General features: G+C 38.2%; 2 protein-coding genes across 12 annotated transcripts in view; both read left to right on the forward strand.

The window, feature by feature from the left end:
* The window catches only part of AGL (amylo-alpha-1,6-glucosidase and 4-alpha-glucanotransferase), a 38230-nt gene extending 30543 nt beyond the window's left edge, over positions 1 to 7687 (forward strand). For 5 of the 6 annotated variants that reach the window (XM_087734176.1, XM_087734179.1, XM_087734175.1 and 2 more), the window contains 5 exons: positions 1207 to 1418; positions 2006 to 2103; positions 2663 to 2750; positions 2842 to 2975; positions 4434 to 7687. In XM_087734176.1, coding sequence (XP_087590302.1) covers positions 1207 to 1418; positions 2006 to 2103; positions 2663 to 2750; positions 2842 to 2975; positions 4434 to 4551 — 650 coding nt within the window. In that variant the 3' untranslated portion in view covers positions 4552 to 7687. Of the gene's footprint in view, positions 1 to 651; positions 850 to 1206; positions 1419 to 2005; positions 2104 to 2662; positions 2751 to 2841; positions 2976 to 4433 lie in introns of those variants that run through there. The other variant, XR_015699200.1, reaches the window with a different exon arrangement.
* Positions 7688 to 8535: 848 nt separating this feature from the next.
* LOC148052155 (uncharacterized) overlaps positions 8536 to 23401 on the forward strand; it is an 84575-nt gene continuing 69709 nt past the window's right edge. The window contains exons 1-3 of one of the 6 annotated variants that reach the window (XM_087734184.1): positions 8536 to 8683; positions 9159 to 9330; positions 10130 to 10325. The gene's annotated coding sequence lies outside the window, so the exon portion shown is untranslated. Of the gene's footprint in view, positions 8684 to 8737; positions 8992 to 9158; positions 9331 to 10129; positions 10326 to 21405; positions 21477 to 23401 lie in introns of those variants that run through there. The other 5 variants (XM_087734185.1, XM_087734187.1, XM_087734186.1 and 2 more) reach the window with 5 other exon arrangements.

Genomic DNA, 23401 nt, shown 5'->3' on the forward strand with positions numbered 1-23401 from the left:
ACCTTCACATTTTCTAAAATAGATTGAAGGGGTGTGGGGGGGGGTGGTTTCTTTTCCTGTCTGTCCTAGAAAGTACAGATTCCTTGGTGGTGAACTTACCTGCCATTTCAGGATTTCTTAAAAACTATGGCTAGAGTAAGACAACCTAGACTTCAGTACACAGCAATATTATAATCCATAGATGTAGAAATAATATTTATAGGACTTGTCTTATCTTTTTTGTTCCAGAATCATAAGCAACTTTTTTAGATTCAATTTGATGTGTGTATACTCCCTTCTGTTGTTAATCTCACGTAACTGTGTTTAAATTTCATTCATCTACTGCTGAATCTATTTTAAAAGCAGCCTTAATTCCTGTTTACAATTTATGCCTTGTTTCTTAAGAATAAGCTTAGTGTTAGTTTCTAGGCTTTTTATTCTTCTGGCAATACTGTGTTTCAGTTTTAGTAGTCTTGTCCTTTTTGCTATATTCCAGGTAGTTAAAGAAAAACAGGTAATACTCCTGTACTCACCTAATATAAAACTAACATACAATTCTTTACTATTTTTGGTTCTTCCATAAAAGCATTGCTTATTTAAGATGTATGTGTATCTCGGTCAGGAAGATATCGCTAGGACAATTCTGCTGACTAAACCCTGATGTTTTTCTAGTCTCACTTGAAGTTTCAGTGAGCTGCTCCTGTGAACTGTAGAATTGGCCTAAGCATGGGGAATCACCAGCTGGAGAGAGGTGATCCTAGGTCTGCTCCTGTTATGTTAAGTGTCAGGAATTCAGGAAGAGAAAGCTTTTAAAAGTGACACTTATCCTAATGTTTTGACACTCTCTTTGAAGTCTCCAAAATAGCAAGAGTATGTATACCAAGTACTATGAAAGAGTTGACATGTTACCATGCTGAAATGTTAATTACAAATTTTAAACTTACTCAATTAAATATCTACTATAGATCATACTGTTTGCTCCCAGCTAACTGTGATTTAGAAAATACTGTGTAAAAAAAAAAAAAAAGTTGTGCATGCGTTGGAGTTGATCTGCAGTATAATTCAACTTCTAGATAATAACTTTTGCAATGCTACTATGGCCTTTATTGTGTTAGGAGTATCTAAAACTTCAATAAGCAAAATAAGTAAAAATGGACATAAGCACACTTCTGATGTTACCACTGTGGCTGTTGTCAGAAAATAAAACCTGTATGTAACATCTTGCAGGAAAGGAGGAGACTATCACATACGACGAGTGGAACAGAAAAATTCAAGGACACTTTGAAAGGCTGTTCTTTGTCTCCGAGAACCCAGCAGATCCTAATGAGAAACATCCAAATCTCATTCACAAACGTGGAATTTATAAGGACAGCTATGGAGCTTCAAGTCCATGGTGTGATTACCAGCTCAGGCCAAATTTTACAATAGCAATGGTTGTGGTAAGTGAGGCGGGGTGGGGAGAAGCAACTGCACTTAATTTTCTTTGTTATTGAACTAAGTTTGCATTGTAAAGTTCATCTGCATGGCATTATATCAGGAACATACGTTACTTAGAGTAACTTTTTGAAAGCTTTTCTTTTCTATGCTTTTAATATTGGTCCATCTTGGAGTGTCTCCTAAAAATACATCCTTGACAGGACTTACCTAAATGAAACTGCTGTCCAGTGCATAGCTAGGATAAATTTGCAGTGTTCATTGTATTCAGAATGTCTTCTAAGGTTAGGTCTGGGAGGCTGCTTTTCCTGTCAAATTAGCTGAAAAAGCATGGGTTGGTTATTGTCTTTATCGGGTTTGTCAGGAGCTTCAGTAATAATACTTGGCAAGTATATATAAACTAAAACTAAAATTATAAACAAAAAAAGGCACTGGATAGTTTCTGTCACCTTGCTCACTCTGACTTGTAGGTTCCAGAAGTTGATTCAGTAACACAAAACTTAGGCTTTTTGTGTTCTTCTACATTTGTATACACAGTCTTATGTGTGTGTACATACACAGTTTACTCATTAAATCTTTATTATTTTATTAGGCCCCTGAGTTGTTCACACCGGAGAGAGCTTGGAAGGCTCTGCAGATAGCAGAGGAAAAACTGCTTGGTCCATTAGGCATGAAAACCTTAGACCCAGAGTAAGTATAGTAGTGATGAGAATAAGTGTTAATTACAAAACATGACAGTAGGAATTATTTGACATGTGGGGGTAGTATTTCTTTTGTTAAAATCCTCATATACCTCTGTGAAATAAGGCTGCAATAAATACTTCCCGAACAATTATTTTGGTATTCTAAAAGTCCATGCAATTGACTTTATTTATGTAGACAATCACCAGGTGGTTTTGGATGCCACGCAGTAAGCAAGTCAAATTTGGTATCATAAAAGATGTTGAATTTGCAGCTTGATACATACTTATATATGATACAGTGCACAGCACTACAGTTTCAGTAAAAACATAAGGGCAAAATTATGAATTCATGTCATTCCAAGACTTTAACCATTTTCCTACTAGTTTAAACTGTACTTGGAATTCCATTGTCATCTCTAACACAGAACCTGGTGGAGACCTCCCTAACATAACCATCACTAAATGTAAATGCCGTAACGAATTTTTGGTTCATTTCTGCTTTGCATTTTTATGTATCATTTTTGGTAAGGCTTTGTTTGCATAATTTATTTTTTTTTTTCTTGCAGTGATATGGTTTACTGTGGAGTATATGATAACGCTCTTGACAATGACAACTATAATGTAGCCAGAGGTTTTAATTATCACCAAGGACCTGTAAGAGCCAGTTTCTTCAATTTTAAAAAAAGTGCCATCACCTTTTCAATCTGACAGTAATAATAATTATCTCTTTTAATTCTTTGCTTAGGAATGGCTGTGGCCAATTGGATATTTTCTTCGTGCCAAATTGTACTTCTCAAAGTTGATTGGTCCAGAGATATATGCAAAAACAGTAGTTATGATTAAGAATGTTCTTTCTCGCCACTATGTTCACCTTGAAAGGTAAGACACCAACTAACACAGATTCAAAATATTCATTCAAGCTAGTGGTATCCACTCTCCAATTGCATGTAAAAGTACAGATCTGTAATATAAACAGCATCTGTTTTCTACATATGACATTCACTACTATATGTGCTATTGCAGATCTCAAGTCAGGTTTGAAGTACAGCTGAGATCTAGTGCTCTTTATAGATTGCAGAACTACTAATACTTACCCATGTGAAGACTAGGTGAGAGAAACCTTATGTAAAAATTAGGACCTAATTTCATACAAAAAATGAATTTCGGAAAAAAATGTTGGTGAGTTGTTTTTTAAAAAAAAATCAGAATATTTCAAAACAACCTGCAAAACAAAATAGAGCTAGTAGTGACAGATAAAAATTGTGGCAGATAAGCTGATGCAAAATATTGTTAGGACTTCTTGTGTTATAAACGAGGAAATTAGTATGACGGTGTTTCAGAATCTTAATAACCTTGATATTCTAAGAATGCAGAGGAACTGGCTTATGGCCCTTAAATGTTCTTTTGCATTTTGAGTTCTCCCTCTTAAAAAGCAAACCACCAAAGCCACACTATTTTTCCCCTTTTTCTGTCTGTTATCTTTTTAATTCTTAAGGATTTGAGACAAATGAAAACAAACAAAACAAAGATCTTGCCCTTGATATCTCTTCCATATAATGTGTTCTGCAGAACTTCAAATACGCATTTATTTCTAGCCGTAAGAGTAACTCAGTAGGACTGGTCATGACAGGAGGGTTTGTCTGACCACATGAGGAAGAAAAGGGATTTGTTAAGCAGCTTTTTGCCTTACATAGTGTCTTGTCTGAGTGTCTTGTTTGATAGTATTACCAAATAACTTGCAGTTTGGTAACATGCATTGTTTTTTCTGTCTTACTACTTAAGTAGTGTACTTATACTCCATTTTGGTATTTCATTTGTGTACAGAATTATTCATGTAGCAACAGGCTCAACTTATGAGTATTTCTGTAAGTACGTTAGTTTGTGGGGTTTTTATTCCTATGGAGGGAAAAAAAGGCTCATGTAATCATGGTATCTTCCAGCTCTTATTACTTTTAGCACCATAATCCAGTTTCAAGTGCAGTTTGAAAAGCGCAGTTACCTCAAAGATCATTCGTATTCTTCCAACTGCAAAACTACCTGAATGAGAAACAGGAGCAACATGCCAGGAGTGTAAGTTTAGATATTATTAGCAGCGGAGAGTCTGCTTTGAAGGAGAGGCACCCCTACAAAAAACTACAATTCCCAGCTGCAGGCAAAAAAAAAAGTGAATTAGATCTCAGTTATTAAAGAACATACTGTGCCTGTAGGACAACAGACCTTTAGTCATGGTTTTCAGTTTCCTACTGAGATAATCTTCTAAAACGTTTTAAAATGAAAATGTTCTTTTAATTTCAGTGTATAATCTAACAACAATACTTTTTTTTTTTTTTTTATTAGATCATCCTGGAAAGGGCTTCCAGAACTGACCAATGAAAATGGACAGTATTGCCCTTTTAGCTGTGAAACTCAGGCCTGGTCCATTGGTGTTATCCTTGAAATCCTTTATGACTTGTAAAAGTTTATTTTGATTGATTTGATGAAACTTCTGTGGTCTTATTATTGGGCATAAATGAACACTTAGCTTAAACTGCAAGGGAAATATCCTGTTCTCCACAACCACTTAGGCTGTGTCCTGACTTTCAAAGATGCTGAATGTCAGCAGCTTCTATGCCCTATAACTGTGCGGGGCTTAGGCTGTTTTTTGAAAATCGGGCCATGACAATAAAATAAAACTGCAGTACACACTTCATGCAGAAACTTTTAGTAAGGAGCAATTTCAAGAATATGCACAACTTAATTTTAAGTAGCTTCAGTTTTTTTAGACTTTTCAAATCAAAATATTAATGTAACAGTGAGGTGGCTCTTTCCAGAGCTAAAAATAAGTAGCAGAGCTCTTATGTGGTTTTTTTTTTTTTCTTTGTCTCTTTAAGAGTAAAGGAATGTTTTGCAAATGCATGCTTAAAGGAGAGTAGACTAACCTATAGCTTTCCCAGCTTGGTATGCTTTGTGCTGTAGCACCATACTTTAATGAAGGCATAATACGTTGTCTCTCTGTTGAACTGTATTACAGGGAATTCTTCTGTATGTGTTCAGTTGAACACTCCATTAAGCAACCACAGAAATAAAGTTTATGAATACTGTAATAAACCAACCGTTGAAGTTATATATAAAATTTTCAAAAACTTTAAACTACTTTGGGAGTTAACTCAAGCAATAATGAGATAATATCCTATGCTAATCCATTTTTAAATTTATTTAAATGCTGTGGGCCACGCAGCAAACATTTCTTCATTTAAATCTGTTTTTCACCATGAGGAATTCATAAGAATTCATAAGAAACACATGCATACAATGCACAGCCTATATGTTAGGGGAGGCCAAAGATACAGAAGTCAATGTGCTTGACTGCTTAATTAAATCAATTATTGAAAAGGTATGGTCACCTCAGCCCTTTATTCTTAGGAAAATCCTAGCTTTATTGAAGCAGGTGAAAACGCCTAACATCAGCGGGAAGAGATATTAGCCTACCACCAGAGAAGAGAAGATGAGGTTTCTAGGCCTTTTGAAATTACACTGATAAGAATAAGCATGCTACCTCTATGTGTTGTTCTTTGGGAACAGCATCCAGTGAACATGATGCAAAACGCATGTTCTTTCATATTTGGATGCCTGCGTACCCTTATTGAGTTCAGTTCAGTGTTCCCAAACTGAAGGGTGGTTGGCAGAAGTGCAGTTGGTAATTCTCAACTCTATTTATGCGATTTTTCCATCTTAGTGCAATAAACAGACAGAGAGTGAGGCTGACAACACTTCCCACATCACAGGAGGGGAAAGCAAAACTGGTATTGCATTTCTTAATGTTAGACAACATATGCTGAAAAAAAATACACACAGGAGGTAATTATAATGCACTAATAACATGTAGGTCAAGATTTTATTATATCCGTATTTTAAAGTTTCTGTATCCTGTCTAAAGTACGGTGCAAGTGTGCTGTCTTGTTCAGGGAGATGTGTTACAGATAGATACACTTAAGGGCAAGTTAATAGGCTGAAGATAGATGAATCCTAAGAAGTGGCTATATTCACACCATTTATTTGAAAGGTTAATAAGTATTTGATACTCCCTTGCGGAAGTGTTCAGTACTTGGAAGCTATGACTAGGAAAGGTCTATATTGTACCTCAACTTTTGAGCTGCTGCACATGGGTTGAAATTTTTGTTTTCTGACACAATGCATGAGAGATGTCATTTGTTCGAAAATGTTACTGAAATGTCAGCCACAGATTGCTGTTTTTAATGTGCAAGAGGCGTATAAAGTATTTTTCATAATGTACTGAACTTTCCAAACTTCTTGATAATGGTATTGAAGTTTATGTCCTACTGTATCACTAGCTTCTTAGTGTTTTCCTAGATAATTTTCTTGCTTATGATTTCAAGGTATGTTTTATAGCTCCTGTGGTTTAGAAAGCAGGAACAATATGGCAGAATAAATCGTTCTTACTTGATGAAAACATTTTAAAATTGGAAGTGTAGCTTAAGAGCTATGACTGTTGAAGCAGATTTCCACAAGGTGTCAAATTATATACGTTGGCAATAACGCTCTTTCAGTGTTGGGAAAAAAAAAATGTGGAAAATTGTTCATCAAAACCTTCCTATGTTATTACAGATGACTTTCCACTGTTTTGCAAACTGCACTGCTGATAGAGACTGCATATTTGTCACTGCTAGGGTTTTTTTTCTAATTTAATAGTAAAATTAAAGCTAAATCACCACTGTGTACACAAAAATACATATGTTATGGAACTTCTAAACATGCCCATTTATAATGTTGCTTCTGCACTGATCAGTTGAGCATAGTTTTAGTGACAGATAAATGTTTTCAATAGGAAAAAAGTATGTATCATATTGGTTGACTTTGCTGTTAAGTAGCAACAAAAGTAAGAGTTGAGATTATAACTGTTGGGGGGGTTGGTGGTGGTTTTTTGGGGGGTTTTTTTGGTTGTTTTTTGTTTGTTTTTTTTTTAATCACAAAGATACTCAAGACTTTGTTGTGCCAGACAGTTTAAAAATGAAGAGGGAAGAAAGCAATGTTAAATCTAACACTTACATGAATTGGTATTCATCTAGATAAACTCTATACTAAAAGTCATTATCCCCTAAAAATAGCAGACTTACGTTGAGTGATCCTGAACTGTGTTTTCATTCATTAGTATCATTTGTATTATACACTCAAAAACTTCCAGCATTGCAAAGTTATAATCAGTAAAATACACTTTAGAAATAAACAAATATGTTTTAGAAATAAACTAAAGAACTTAGTAAGAACTGTGAATCCACTGTGTTCCAGTTGGTGTTTCTTGATCTATATGGTATTGAGACATCTTTTTTTTTCTTTTTTTCCCCTTCCTCCCAATTGAAATAATTGACTGTTACCAGTGTTCGTACAGTTAATTGCTCTTGGTTTATTCAAAGATGATTAACTTGAGCATTCAAGTAAAATAATGTATCATTCTTGCACTGCATGTTGTAATGTAAAATGGAAAGATGTTTTACATGTGTTTGTCTAGCACAGCAACAACTGATTTTAGAAAATGTCATTATTCATTTATTTCTGAAATGCACAAAATAAAATTCTGTAATTCAGATGGTTAACCTTTTCCAGTGGTTGTTTGGAGAAAAAAAACAAACACACACATTAGAAATGATTATGCTTGTTCAGGTGTTGACAATTTCACACACACTGGGAGAGATCATGAACTCCTCAGGTCAAACATTACTAACAAGAAATGCTAACATCAATGATCAACTCATTAAAAAAACACGTACACTTCAGCCCTATACACAGATTCTTATGTTTGTGTCAGTGTCAGCTCTCTCAGCTGGGTTTGAGTGGGATTGGGCTAGAAAAGCTCTGCAGGTCCCTTCTGCTGTAAATTTTTTATGTAATTTTAAATCGGGGTATTGCAAATTCTGCAAGAGAACAGTCCTAAGGTGTACTGATTAACAGCTGCCCAAGTGATACACAGTTATTAACTTTCTGTGCAAAATTTCTGTCGCTATAGAGAAGGGATTTCGCTTTCCAGCTCTGCTTTGTAAAATCCAAGTCTCACAGCACAGGTGACAGTGATAGAATGTGTTTTGCAACTACCCGAATTCATTGCATGCTTTATAAAATTAGGATTTATCTAATCCTCTCTTCCAGCATTTCCTTTAAGAAAGTAATTTCTATTATTCTCTTGTATAATACTTTTAATGAAATATCCTGTTGAAAAATTGTTAAGGAAATGCCGGGGGGGAAGTTGGTAACCTCAGAGCTGCCAACTCTGAAACCTCATGGCACCTCAAGCAGCTCAATCGAGGAGTAAATGGATGAAGTGTTAGCGGTGACCGGGCAGGCTTCTGCTGAAAGCTCCTTTTAAGACCACAGATAGCAATTTGGGAAACATCTTCAGTCAGGAAAGTTGAGATCTGCCCCTGTTTCCGTGTTATTGTAGGTCACCCTAGAGAGACAGCTTCCCCTTTCCAGGAGGCTGCCGGCTGGGGCGGGGCCAAGCGGGCTGCCCGGCGGCCTGAGGGGCTCCCCCGGGGCCGCGCCCGGAGCCCCGTCGGCTCGGCGTCGGGCTGAACGCCCGCCCGGCGGCGGGAAAGGTGAGGGGCCGCTGAGGGAAACGCCTCGCTGACAGGAGCGGAGCGCGGGTCCGCTTGCCGGCGGAGGGGGCGCAGGCTGCCTGGGCCAGGACGGCTTCTTCTGAGGCGGACGGGCGTGTGTGTGCTGTGAGCCTACGCGCCCGCCCGGGGAGGCGAGGCCTGCGTGTGCCCACGCTCCTCGCCCGCCGGGCCCGGCAGCCGTGGGATCCGGGTCAGCTCGCTGGCCGCCGCCTCCCTCGGCGGGGCGGAGGGCGGGAAGCTGCGCTGCAGGGCTGGCGTGCGCCTCAGCGCAAGTGGGTGATGATCAGGTTGGTGGAGATACAATTAATCATAACCGTGTGCTCAAACTGGTCTTTAACTGCATCTGGCATTTACTGCGGCTACTGCGTATTAGTTCACTTTTAAAAGGTTATTTGGGTTACCTTCCTGAGCGAACATCCCTTTGTAGCCACAGCCGGTGTATCCTCTCCTCCAGCCGCAGGGTAGCGCAGGGCCTCGTAATTCAGCAGCAACGACTGGCAAAACGCAACCCTGCTGGAGCCTAACGAGCCGGGTTATGAGGAGAAGTCTCATAAAAGCGGGCGAGGAGTTGTTCGGCACCAGCGGTGGGCGCAGCACCGCCCGCAGTAACGAGCGGTTCCTTACAGGTGAGCTCCACCCCTGTCAGGAAAAGAGGTGAAACCTGCCCTGATTGACAGAAAACGTTTTTTTCAAATGTGCCTGTAAAGAGTAAGAAGGACAATGGGTTCGCCTGTGAGCATTTGGTTTGTTGTGCAAACCCCGGAGTTTGTACACCTGTCGTTTTAATGTAGCGGCGTGAAGGAGAGCTCAACCCTGAGCGTGGTTCGCAGTCTGTGAGACTTACCCGTGCATTTGGCGTTTCACAGAAGGTGCTTACTAAATTAAAGCAGAGGCTTCCTAGTTCTGAGTTTTGCATAAAAGTGCAGCTGTCCAAGTGGAGCAATGCCCATTTAAAATGGGGAAAGGGAATGTCGATTTCAGAGCATGAGCAGCACGCACAATCCTGAACAAGGCGCAACTTTCTTGTTAACTTGTTCCAGTAACCACTATTTCTCACAGGGTCAAATTCCAAAGCAGAATTAGCATGCAAACTTGCCAGCAGTTGTGGTGGTAGGAAAATGAACCTGAGAGCAGTATAGAAAGAAAACTGTGTTCCTCGTGTTTATTCAGGTGGCACTATTAGACACCTGTGCCGTTGCAGTATCTTGAGTTTCTGTAGGCACTTGCACAGTCCTGTTGCCCGTGATGTGTTTGCCTCATCATGTAATGCCTCCTTGAATCCGTTTCCTTCGGAAATCTTTATCTCTCTGTGTTCACCCTGTATAATAATCCCAGAGTACTACTACAAATGAAGTTTGGTGTCATTGACTGTATTTGACAAATAGTTGTTTACCTCAAGTCATGCACGCTTATGTAATTTGTGAGACCCAGGAGCACTTCCCTTCTCTGTGTCCACGTGTGTGCCACGCCAATATCTCGGTACAACTGCAGATGGAGACACTATTCTCCCTATGGTGCCTTTCTACGATGAGAAGGAAAGCTGGCCACAAAAGAAAAGACTTGTGCTGCGGCCTAGCAAAGGTCTTAAGTTGGATGACCTAGGCTCCAAGTACTAATAGAGGTAAGTTCCTCGTATTAAATTTTCTAACAAACATGGAGTCCTGTGTTTCTGAGCTCTAAGTCTGACTTTGTCAAATAAACTGGAGCCTAATTTTGTGTAGTGATGAGAAATGTAAGATGATGACATCTGATCAGTTCTAAAGAAGGAAAGATATTTGCAGTCACTTAGGACTCACAGACTTGTAAGTACAGTTATTTTAAAGCATGATGCTCTAAAGTGGGGTTAAATGATGATAGTGGAAGTCTCTTTTTAAAGTGTTTTTTAGAGTCACAATCAAGTATAAAAATTAAGGAAAGCTGAAAGAAAGATTTATTTCTTGCAAGTGACGTCTCAAGGGAAAGGTTTCTACAAAATGAACAATCTGTTCCTTTGTGGGGTACGTTTAGGAGCTGTTTTTAAATTTCTTTGTACTTGTTCTTATGGCCATTGTCTATAAGGGCCCTACATACAGCCTAGACCTGGAGAGTGGTATCTGCTCTAATAATATGCAATGAAAAATCGGTTCCAAATGCAAAAGTAAGGCTCACGGCTGCTTGCATAACACCCTGAAGAGTGGCAAAATAATGAGGTAATATTGTCTTAGTGAGAGCAGTCATTAGAGGGCGTTAGTAGGTTAACTGTTGTCGAGATGTTTTGTAATATTACGCCTAAGGAGAGTTTGGAGTAGAATTTTGAAATAAGTTGGTATATAAATTGTGTGGATGCGAATGATTGCTTTAAACATCGTGGACGACACGTTAAACAGGATCTCACTTGAGTGTATGGTAACCTAGAGGCTAGCATTGTGGGCTGGCTGGCGGTAAACATCTCAGCGGAAAGTTGGGGACGATAGGTCGGGTAAGAATAATGCACGTTTTTACCACAGCTGAAAAATTAACGTTTCCCGCTTCCTAGCAGAGGGTGGCGCCAGTTCGCCACCTCCCGCGGTCCGGGCTCCCGCTGAGGCGAGGCTGGGCGAGCCGGTTCTCCGGTGCTTCCTTCTGAGAAAGCCCGCCTGCTTCTGTACGGCCTCACTCCCTTGCCTCTGTTTTAATGGCTGAAGCCTGCGTTCCCGCAGGTCAAAATCGTAATAATTTCTTTAGATGTTTGGAAAATGTTTCGGTAATATATTCCCATGGAGGGGAAGAGGAAAGGAATACCTATTTGACAGTTGGATGTTTTAAAGTGATAATTGAAGCTAATGAGTAGATTTCGTGAGCTAATGAGTATTAAAAAGTTCAGGAATCTGTTTATCTGTTTTATTGCAAAGTTCAAGAATCTATTTATCCCCTAAAGAATGGGAAATGCTAGGATATGAAACCAGGTGTATGTTAGGCATTTATTTATGTGTTGTATCTAATGATTCTGTAATTGCTTGCGTTCGTATCTGTCTCCTTGCATATTTTGTTAATATACAAACAAACTTAATGTGAAAACTGAAAATAATTATGCCTGGGCAATCTTTCACTGTAACTGTGGTTATTTTAACTGAAGTATTTTGTTACATGGATTTTTTTAATGGCATTTGACTTGTACACAGCATTCTTCTAGGACAATTAGTTGCAGTGAGGATAAAAATGATGAAACGATAATTGAAAAGTAATAATTAGGGACTTAGGAAAACTGCATAGTGCTTAGACTTAGTTGCCAGAGTTTGCTTTGAATGCCTTTGTTCTCACAGAGTATGAAAGATTCATAGGCCTCAGATTTATGTTGTGATACTGTTGGTTAAAGATAATTGTGAGGCTGTACTCTAAGAATGAAAGCCAGTGATGGAGAAGTCTAGATAAGAATACCAGCAGTAGGACAGAATCTAGATGGACTCAGGCACTGAAACATGATAAGAAAAAAGAATAAAAAGAATGATATGAAATGGTAGATTGTTTTAAGTGGCTCAGAACAGCTTTATATAAAATACAATACAAAAGAAAAAATACAGAGCCTGTAGCTGAAAAAATCCAGCTGCATCTGTCCTACAGCTTTAAGTTCTAGCCATCAGCTTTATGTGTTTTTAACAGGCTACATTTTCTAGCAGTTATTCCAGTTGCTGAAGCTGGGTGGGAGCACCACGTTTTCCAGATAATTTTGTAATTTGTAAAGCCTATAATCAGACTTACTGTGACAGCTGTTAAAGAAGGGGTTTTGTTTTGTAATGGCTGTCTGGCTAGTGCTGCTCCAGGTCTCATCCCGGTCCTCCGAGGGCCATATTGGTGCGGTTGGTACAGTTAGGTTACACCAGAGCTTTTCCCAAGGCCTCCAGGCATCATTCAGTTAAATTTAAGCACCAGATTATGTTATCAGCTGGATCAGAGTAAATATAGGGTAATTTAATTTCCACACCATGAGTAATTGCAGTTTTACTTTTGCATAACTTTGGCTTTAGACGGTTTCTACATCTTTATAAACAGCAGTTAAAAGTAGAAATCAGAAGTATTAATGCTATAAATTATTGTTTGTTCTAGGGTAGGGAGCCTACACTGTGATTGGATACATTGGCACAACAGGTTCTTTAAAACAGACATACATAGGGATTTTTTGCCTTCCTTGAAATAAAAAGTCGGTACCTTTGTGGGAATCTAACAGAACAGACTTTAAATTCTGCTGTATTCCCAAAAAGCTGATAGAATTTTGTACTTTGGGTTTATCAAATTGGAGAAAACATTCTCTGCAAAAAAATTAAAAGCAAATAAAAGCTAGTTAATAATAAGTTATATGTGTTAGTAGGAGTAGACAGGTGTTCATCTGATTATTTCTGTCATAGTTTCAAAGCTGACCTTTGCACAAAAATTCCTTAAAAACATGAAAGGTTTGGAGATTTTGTGCTTGTGTTTTTAGAAAGTTTTGTTCTGCCTGTGCTGGAAGATTGACTAGAGAAGTTTGAAAGTTATAATAGTCAAAAAGTAAATGTTTATTAGTTTAGTAGCTGAGATAAGAAGCCTTCAGTCAGGTAATTAAACCTTTCTTCCAAATTTTAGCACATACTTTTTATCAGTGATGAAGTAATTGTTCTAAACTGAATGTTGCTGTTGAGTGTCACGTTGCTTCTTATCCTTCTCCCTGATCTCATTTAACATAAAAGGCCCCATTTAATTGCAAGGGGTGGGTGTTTCTATGTCTGCTGCCAGAGTTCAAATTATAAAGCACTTAAATATTTGTTGAGAGGGAGAGCTGCAGCATTGCTCTTTGGTAGAGAATCTCTCGGAAGGCAGAACCTCTCTGTGTTTCAGCCCCTGCTTCAGTGTTTCAATTTTAACTTCAGACTGATCGTCCGGAGAGCAACCTGCTGCTTGGTGGCTAGTGAATCCTTCAGGAAGGCTAGAGATATGGTGATGGTTAAGGGCAGGATATGAGAGGAAAGGGAGAAGGACTTCTATGAGGACACCAAAGAGGGACAAGGAGGATGTTTCCTCACCTGTGGAGTGTTTCAAAGGGAGGAGGCAGGAAAGAGAGGGAGTTCTGGTGTCTTGTGTGGCTGCGTGCTGTAGCACAGCAAAAACGATGGAGAGGGGAAAGCTGCAGTTTAACGTTAGTCTGGGCCTACTGGATGATCTGTATGACCCTGTCTTCCAGTCTTTCAGGAAGGCAAAAGGAGGAAGCTGTTCAGAGTTGGAGAGATTGTTTAAAAGACAGTGTCTGATGCACAGCAGAACAAAGCAGAGGAAGGATTCGGAACACTGCCAACATTCTTCTTTTTCTTGAAATTTTGTTTTGTCATTTTTGGAATAAATGAGAATATTTTCTGGGTTGTACCATTTGTCTTGATTTTTCATGGTCCTCTTCTGAAAAAATGATCAAATGTAATTTAATAGCCTACTGTTCAACAGTATTATAATGAAGGTTATTATGTTGTAGAAGTTTTGAAAAAGAACAGGCATTTTATTGTAAGCATTATTTGTGGTTTTTAACTGTACAGTAACAGCTCATCACATTCATTTGGTATAAAAGAAAAACAATTTAACACAGTTTCTGTTAGACTAACGAGATCTGTTTTAAATTGTTTTCATGCTACATAGACTTTTATGAGATTTTGACAAGTAAATTAACTTTTAATATTTAACTCTCTAACTGTATGCATTTTGGATTCTATAATCCTGTATGACCTCAGTGAAATTATTAAATTGGTGTTGCTTAAACTACCTGTATTAATGTTGCATTGAAATAATCACTTTTATCTTATTTTTTTAATAGATTAATTCTGAGATGAGGCAGCTGAATGCAAAAAGTGGGGACTGGGGTTACAGTTTATGAGAAACCTTTGCAAAGAAACTTTTTTGAACAATTTTTTTTTTTTTTTTAATATGGGTAGAAGTTAATTTTGGGGTTTTTTTCCTAATTTTATTTATACTGTAAACAACTAAAAAAATACTGTTTTGTTCAACAAGAAGCACACCGTTCAGCCTGGAATAAAATAATTCATGTGTGAGACTCAAGAAGAAGTCAGCAAAATGAAGAACAAGAAGAGTATACTCAAGTTTTCATGGAGTGCCCATTAATGTATGGGCTGAGGCTGTACAACAAAAGTAATCTGCAGTTTGTTACCGTGATGTTAATAAATGTAAGAACTGAAGAGTCCCTTTGTTGGACACAGCCGTTCATGGACTATACTTCCAGATCCTGGAAGATGGAGGAGGAGGAGATGGTGGTGGTCAAAATGTAGTTTGATTTGGAAATACTGCCAACTGCCTGGTGAGATTAGTACTCCTAAATACATTATGTCCTATTTTTCTGTCTTCCCAACTGCATAGTATGTCCTATCAGGCATCACAGTCATAGGGCTCTAGTGGTATTATACAAAAATGGAATAGTAGTCTGGTTAGGAATTCTGGACCACAGAAGGGAAGAGTGGCTTGAGGAAGTAATTGTAACCGTGGATGCATTTCCAAACTTATTTCAATTGTCATCTGGTCTTCACTTTTGAAAAAATGGATACTTTTTTAATATTGAAATCTCAGGGGAAAAAGAACTCTTGTAGAAACTGAAAGGACATTTTCTACCTGATTGCAGTAAAATTCTGCATGGTTTTGTCAGCCCTATTTGCAGCTCTTCAGCCAGTTCACTATTATGTCTTAAAGAGGACTCTCAGTTTCTCTATCCTTCACTTCACCCTTCTTCAGTATAGCTAAAAAACTGAATTTCACCCAGAAATTATCAAAATCACTGGCAACATAAGTACTACATAAGACTCTAAGGTTTTATGTGCTTGAACTTCACATTTTAAAGTCTTTTGATGTAGCTAACTCATAGCAGTAGTTACTATAATAGTAACTTTTGTCTCATAAAGTTAATTCTCAGCGTTCTCTATTTAATTTGCTATAATTATATACTCAATGTACTGCTAATAAGTATACTCTTTCAACACGTATATATGTTTGATGTATGTATGTTTTCAAACATGGGTGAACGCAGTAGAAGTTAAGGATACTACATGATCTTTAGCATTTTTTAGTATTAATGCTTTATTAAGTATTGTATTACATTACATTTTTGGCATGAAACTCAGACATGAGGATGCTTTGAAATACTAAACAGTTGTGACAGTAACTAGTACGCACCACTTGCACTAGTCTATTTCCAATGCTAAGAATTTAAGGATTGCTCTGAATTAACTGAAGAGACATTTGCATAGTATGTAGGTGTGTCTGTGGCCTAAACTTCCTTTCTTGGAAGATTGTGACTGCTGTACCCTGAGACCTTTTGGTAGCTTCAGGACATGTGGAAGTGGATGACAGTTAGTGCTAGCTGGTTAACGCATTTCTTTTTGGAAAGTTTTGATTTTGGTTTCCTGCTCCATCATTTTCACTGCCATCCCCAGTTAATCAGTAATTGCTTTCTGCTGATAATGAGAATGCTGCTAGCCAAACTCCTACTTAGCTGAACAGGTATCTTCTAAGCAAAGAACCATCAATTTTGCTGTTGCTGTTGGACGTGATCTCTGAATATTGCTGCTTCCATTGCTGGTGGTACTATTAACAGGAAAAAAAACCTCTTCTTGTTAACATATTGATGAGGGGTGACTGGTAGTGGGTAATATTCTTACAGAGTGTCAAATTCAGCAGAACACAGACATTTAAAAGCAGGAAGTCAAGAATTATTTTTCCATCCATAGTGTGTTAATTCTGCCTGCTCAGATCACTCCCACAGTGTACCAGTAACACTAACATTTGTTTCAGCACCGCACTCATCAGGAGCTACTTGTATCTGCCCTATTATCGGGACTGTCGTGAGAAGTGGCAAGGCCTTGGATTCACCCTCCATGTGTGCTTGATATGTAATCCTACTGTACATGTGCCAGGGCTTATACAGCAGTTTACACCATGCCCAATCTCACAATGCTTTGCAGTAGGCCTGAAGGTCTGCTTGTGTATGTGCCTTTAGATTGCACTACCTATAGTTAAATACTTAGTTTTACAGAACACCTTATCCCCTACAATTTACAGCTCCTTTGCTCTCACATCTGTCATATCATATCGTGTTTAGCCATCAGGAAGCCTCACAGCCTATGCTCATCTCTGACCTAACTGTACACAGCTTTCTGGGCTCTGTTTCGGGCATGATGTCCAAATGGAGTTCTGAAATGTGTCACAAAGGTTTCAAAAAGTCCAGGACAGGTCTTTCTTTGGATCATCATATGGCTTTATATAATGAAACAGCTCAAATATCCATTGAATGCCTTTGGAGATGCTATTCATCATGCTGCATTATTACATGGCGTGTGAGGAACTGATACAGTAAAGTTATATCTATGTATTAGTTTAATGCAGACTGAATGATTTTCTAAAATATTATTCCATAATTTAGATATTTGGATGTGCAGGCCACACGTTTATAGACTATATGATAAAAACACCCATTTCTGTTACTATTACTGGAAGCCACACGCTCCTGACTGTTTTACTTTCACATGGGCGGAGAGAGCGTTGGAAATGTAAAACTAAGAGATTCCTTAATTAAAGAGGAAACTTGTCTTTCTGTTAACTTAGATGTGAAGCTGAAAGTAACTGGCTCCACAGCTAAATCCTGTGGACTACCTAGTTATGAGATATACGTTCTTCCTCAGCTACTTTTTCTGACTTGAGATGTGTTTGTGTTTTCCTTTTTTCCCTTTTCCTATGCTGTTTTTCACTTCTGTTCTCTCTTTATTCCCACTTGCATTACTTCGTTTGAATTAATGTTCAAAACTATACACAGTGACCTAGATTCAAGTAGCTAATTAATATCTTACACTGTGGATGTAGATGTGGTTTAACCCTTTTAAAGCAGACATGCAAAGGTGTGGTTATGTATCGGTAGTACAAAGAATAGCATGAGTATGCAGCTGTAGCAGATAGTATAATGTATTTTCTTGAGTTGCTGCAGAAGTTCTCAGTCAGTGCTTTGTGAATCACTCCAGGGTGGTGAATCACTGCCAGATGGTCCTTAGACCTTGAGTTGACTCTCCGAAGTATTTTCACTTGTTAAACCTAATTAAAAGATGTATTAAGGATATTTATATTACTGTTTATAATTACAGTTGCTACAAGGATGCTATTCTTTTGTGAAAGGGTGATAAGATGTTAACAAATAGTCTGTCTTTTATACCGTGGATAACATCATGCTAAGCTTGAAAGTCTTTAAATTAATGGGTTATAGTAAATGAATACTTCTCCATAAGGATGGTTATATATTATAATTATATTATAATTACATTCAAATTTATTGCAAAAAATAATGCATTCTGTAAGGAATCCATTTAATAGATGGAACATCAGGTTGGAGGAACTCAAGAAAATTAATTTGCTAGTCCTCATGAGCAGGAACTCTACCTGATTGTAGTGATCTGACGGCCCAAAGGCTGGGCAGTAGATTCTTAGTGCAGAGCAAAAATACTAAAAAATGCTGGAAGAATAAGAGGCCTTAAAAGTTCTATTTGCCAGACATGCCACACACTAACTTATTACCCTGGCTTTCTGTATGCCCAGTCACTACAGGTCTAGCACAGCTGTGAGTGACCCTGTACCGACAACAGCCTTGATGGTCAGGAGATTCTCTGTGGAACCATCATAAGAAAAAAATCCCACTGAAGACCCGAAGTGGCCTATGACCTGCACTCAGAGCACAATCCAGCACTGCACTAAAAAGCCGATTTACACCACTTACTACTAAGAGTATTCATCACCATCTTATGACCATTTATCTTCATTAATAAAAGCTGCAAAACACTGTGTCATCTTACACCTACTCACAACTGAATCTGATATTTTTGGATCTTCAAAGTGCTGGGTTTAGCATTAATATAAGTCTACAGGTTGTGGCAAGAGCAGGAATTTCTGCAATATGGAAAGCTAATACAGAACATGCTTTTTAAATTTAACATGAGTACTACTTTGTTAGTGTAAGAACTGGATATGGGCCAACAGTAATAAAGACAACTGAAAAAACATGGATTTGACATAGGATTTTTTTTATGGTGATTAAAACATAGGTGTCAAATTAGGTAGAGAACTAAGAGCACTTGTGGTTGGTCTTGGAGATTGCATAAGGCTGTTGAACTGCAACCAAAAGACTGAGATTTATGTGTTTTGGGGGAGGGGGGTTCTTAGTTGTGGTTGGTTTGTTTGTTTGTTTGTTTGTTTTTAACCGGAGTAGGAAGAATACTAATATGCATGAAATTCTTGCTGCTCTCCCATCTTGTTCAGAATAACACAATGGTTCTTAACTTAAGCAGTTTATGCCTGTGCAGCACTACTTTTTTCTTCCTTTAAAGTACATACCCATTCTGAAACTCTGCCTTTTATCCACAACTATTTGGGAGATAAAGTATTATTTTACTTGTAAAATTTGAGTCCTGAAATGGTAGCATTATGCTGATACATGCAGATATTTATTTATTTATTTACATATGTATATATTTCTATATGCTGATACCATTACGCAGATGTAGCATAACTTCTCCTTGGACTGGAAAGCAAAAAATAGCTGTAGCATGAAATTATCATTTTGATGTGTAACATTTAACTGTGAGCCTGTCAGAAAACAAAAAAATACCCTATCTTGTGTTAGCAAAATAGCATTGAGCAACGTTTCTGGGAATGCCAGAGTTCAGTGGTCAGTAGGAACATAAAGCATTAGATCAGAAGTGCTTTGGAGCTCAATTTCCGTTTTTGTCCAAATTATCTTGCATCTCATGGGCATACAGGGCTTTCACAGTCCATGTGGAGGGCTTTTAAATCTTACATTGTGAGGTTAACTCCATTAGAGTCACCTCCTTCTCCTCCCTGCCCTCTGGGTAAATGGAGGAGTGGATTACTAGCAGAGGAATGTAATACTTCCAATTTGCCACGTAGGTGATAATTGCTGCATTCCAAAGAGGTTACCACAGCAAAACCCTCAGAGATACACCTACCTCAAGTAGAAAGAAAGTATAGCTTCACTTCCAGAGCTTGTTAAAGTTGTAAATCATGTTTAGTGTGACACGTAGTACCCTTAAACTTCGGTATTTCACCTCTAAGGAAAACCCGAATAAATAGGTATCTGTTTCCTCGGGTGGCTCGCTTCTCACACTAGTTTTCCCTATCAGTCCTAATACAAAGTAATTATTATGAACTCAGCCATTTCCTTTTCCTCACCTTCCTATTTTCGATTACATAACTATAATTATTATTGATTATAGCTAATTAGGATTGATTGTGCTTCAAAGACATAATACTTGGTCTCTGCCTCCAAAAGGTGATAATCTTACATTTGGGTTTAACATCATGAGTAACAGCAAGAGACAAGGGGACAATTAGATGGAAGGACAAGAGTGACCACTTCAAAAGCACATGATCTTTGCCTTAGGTAACTAGCTATGTATTTGTCATTAAGTAAACTCTGAGTTCAAAGCATTTTCATGACTAGTATATGGAAGGGAATGCTACTAGTGTGACGTGATTTCTTTATTTATTTTGGAAAACTGTGTTATCTTGAGGGCAGCTGTATTTATCCAATGTATAGAGCGTGTGCACTTCACCAGTCTTGTAAACTGAATGGCTTGCATACACACCAGGGACTCCTTTCTTCCATTTCACAGAAAGGTACCCTATGAGCCATGCTTCCCTGTAAACAGGCTCTGTTTACGTGCCTGTCCCTCACCTGTTTGGAGATCTTTGTGTTATGCTGTCTTCAGCTCATTTCTGCATTTTTTTTCTATGCTCGGGTCTCTGTGTGCCCCTTATACCCAGGGTTACATGATAATGAAACAATGATAGGAACTGGACTTCTTTGTATATTCCATTCCCACTGTCCTCCAAAACAGATTCTCTCCTCAAAATACTAGGAGTTGTGTGTATTCTCGTGGTACTACTTCATCTAGGAAATCGTATGTCATTGTTGATATGTCACTCATTTTGCCATACCTTGAATACTACATGGGAGACCAAAGTACCTGACAGTCGAGGACTTGAAAACACAAAGATTCCATAGTCTAGTAAAAATTACGTCACCTCTGGCTTGGTCTATAGGATGGAGAATTTTGGATGTTCCAAGGCCTGGTTTGTTAATCAAGCCTCAGGATTGAAAGTTTTGCCAGAAGGACATGAAGGTTTGTAAACTGACTTTGCAAGCCAAGAAGTTGGTATGAGCCACAGCTCACACAGGAAGACTATGTTCTGTCTGATGGAGGAGTCAGTGATGTTGTAGGAAAGTGATTTAAGAGTGAAGAAAAAAAAATAAAGGTCAAAAAGGAAAGGTTAAGAAGCCTCAGTAAAAATGTTTTGTCTTCAGCCGCTAGGTCCTTTGTCTGGTATTATGCTATCTGTAATGAGCAGTCTTTGCAAATCAGGCTCTATAGCTACTTGCACTACCAAAGCACGTATGATATATTAGCTGTTCTGAGGCTTTATCCGTTACAGATTTTATCTGTTATTGCACTTCTATCTATTGCCATGCAATGGAAATGCCAAAGAGAAGCCAGATGCGTTTGTTTTGAGGATGAATTGGTGGGCATTCTGGGGTTGATGTTGGCAGGCATTAACAGACTCTATCCCAGTCAGGCAGTTGCAGACTGGTGAGTATGTATGTGCCTCAAAATGTAGCTATACTAAATATACTGCACTTCTGACTATTTATTTCAGATATGATTCCAGGCATGCTTAGTATTTTGAAACAAAATGGAAGACATTGTTCCAGCTCTGGGGAACTGACTATTTATAGAAAGTAAGTTGTTTTTTTCCTTATAGTAGAGAGATTTCAAATTGACCATGAAAGCGTGGTAAAAATACTGAACAGAAATTGTTGCCTGAGTATTCCTTATAGTGTTAGCTACTGAAGGAGTGGGACTTCACCTGCTTCTGCCTTTGAAAGTGAAAACTCAGTGCAACCGTGGTGACATAGCATCATGAGAACACATCCTGCTGTGACTTTGCACTGCTATGCAGAGTGAAAGGAAGGGCTTGGGAAACAGTCAGGGAATACGGTTGAAACTCTCTAGGCTCTGATTGACTGACAAGTCCTGAGTGCCAAGACACACATCCCAGTCCTGACACATCTGGAGGAGACCTTTGAATATTAAACAATAAAGATCGTCTGATTCTACTGAGAAAGGCCGTAGTCAAACCGTTTCTTTGCGGGCTTCTCTTGTGCCTTCCAAGTCCCTATCAGGATATTGATATATTTGTATTAAGGCAATACCTAGAAGCCCCAAGAAGGTGCTCTTGTGTTGAGTATTATGACATAAGCAGTCATAACCCTTGCTCCAGTAAGCTTACTACCTCTGATCGCAAACGAGATTTTTTATTTATTTAATAGGTGTCTTTTTATTTTTACAAATTTAAAGAGTCTAAGTGCTTGAAAATGTTTATTCATTATTCAGTGAAATTAAAACCACTTTAAATTAGTCAGTCTAGTAGGAATTTAGCCCAATAGATACATGCAGCATCTCCATGTTACTCACTCAATAGCCTTCTGCAAAGAAACATGAGAGAAATCTTTCACTCTGTGTCTGTCACCAAAGTCAAGCTATTTTACATCAATGAATGAAGCGACTTCCAGACTCCAAAATATCTGAAAAGTCATTCACACTTACACAAAATGTGAAAATAGATTACCACCAAAAAACGTATTTAACTTGCACTTAGAAGATTCCTTCTCAATGTGGTATGACAGCTATCTCTTAATAAAAGAAAGAGGAGTGAATAGTTTGTGAGAGGTGCTGACTCAGTGTAAATAAGGACCTTGTGGATCAGGCAGAATGGGGCACAGTATAGTTATTGCCAAGGCTAGATGCACCTGTGGAGGACCTTGAAAAAAGAGGAATAAGATAGATTTTGCTAAAATAAAGAATACAAGTGCTTCAGGAGTGATGTGAAAGTGTACTCCTGGCCTGAACTATAGCATTAATATAGGCGCAGCCAGACTTTGCTTAGAATCAGGAGGACTGCCTGAGTCTGAGACCTAGCTGTCCTAATCAGTTGTCTATTCTGGATTACAGTTCACATTCTCAGCTTCCATCTTGGATCATTAAAATCTCCTCAATAAATTTTTGTCAGAAGCATTACTTGACAGTGACACATTTGTTGAGTTTGTCAGACAAATTTTTTTCAAAATGTTTTTGCTCACTCTTTGGTATTTGGACTTTTAAATCTACAGTCAAATTTACAAAACATATTTCCTTCGTCCATTCCAAGGCAGGCAGGCAGACTAGGTCGTAAGGGAGATTTTTTCAATTTTCAGGTAAATTCTTCAACTTCTTCAGGAATTCTCAGGACAGGAGAGAAAAGGAGTGTCTTTTTAGGTGATCACATTCACATTCTTTCTACTGCAATTATCACTAGCTCTTTACCAAATTCTTATTTAATTAAGCTCAAGTTAAGCTACTAACGCTTTTAGGAGTAGGTACACCTTTACGAATCTCCTTGATTTATAAGGCTAAAGATTCTACTGGTGGCTATTTTAAAACAATGAAGCTAGCATAACTAATTTATCAGAATTAACCAGCTAATAATGATAGCGTTGTTCCCAAAATCTCTAATGTATGAGTGGACCTTCTCTGGCTGCTGTCTTTCTGGGACTACTCTTGTAATTGTTATTTTGTTTCTATATTTTTTCTAAAAAGTCATTGTTATTGTGGTGAGAATGGAATG

This window comes from Nipponia nippon, unplaced genomic scaffold, assembly GCF_047370975.1.
Source record: "Nipponia nippon isolate SJK-2023a ecotype South Korea unplaced genomic scaffold, ASM4737097v1 scaffold_5, whole genome shotgun sequence".
Taxonomy (NCBI): Eukaryota; Metazoa; Chordata; class Aves; order Pelecaniformes; family Threskiornithidae; genus Nipponia; species Nipponia nippon.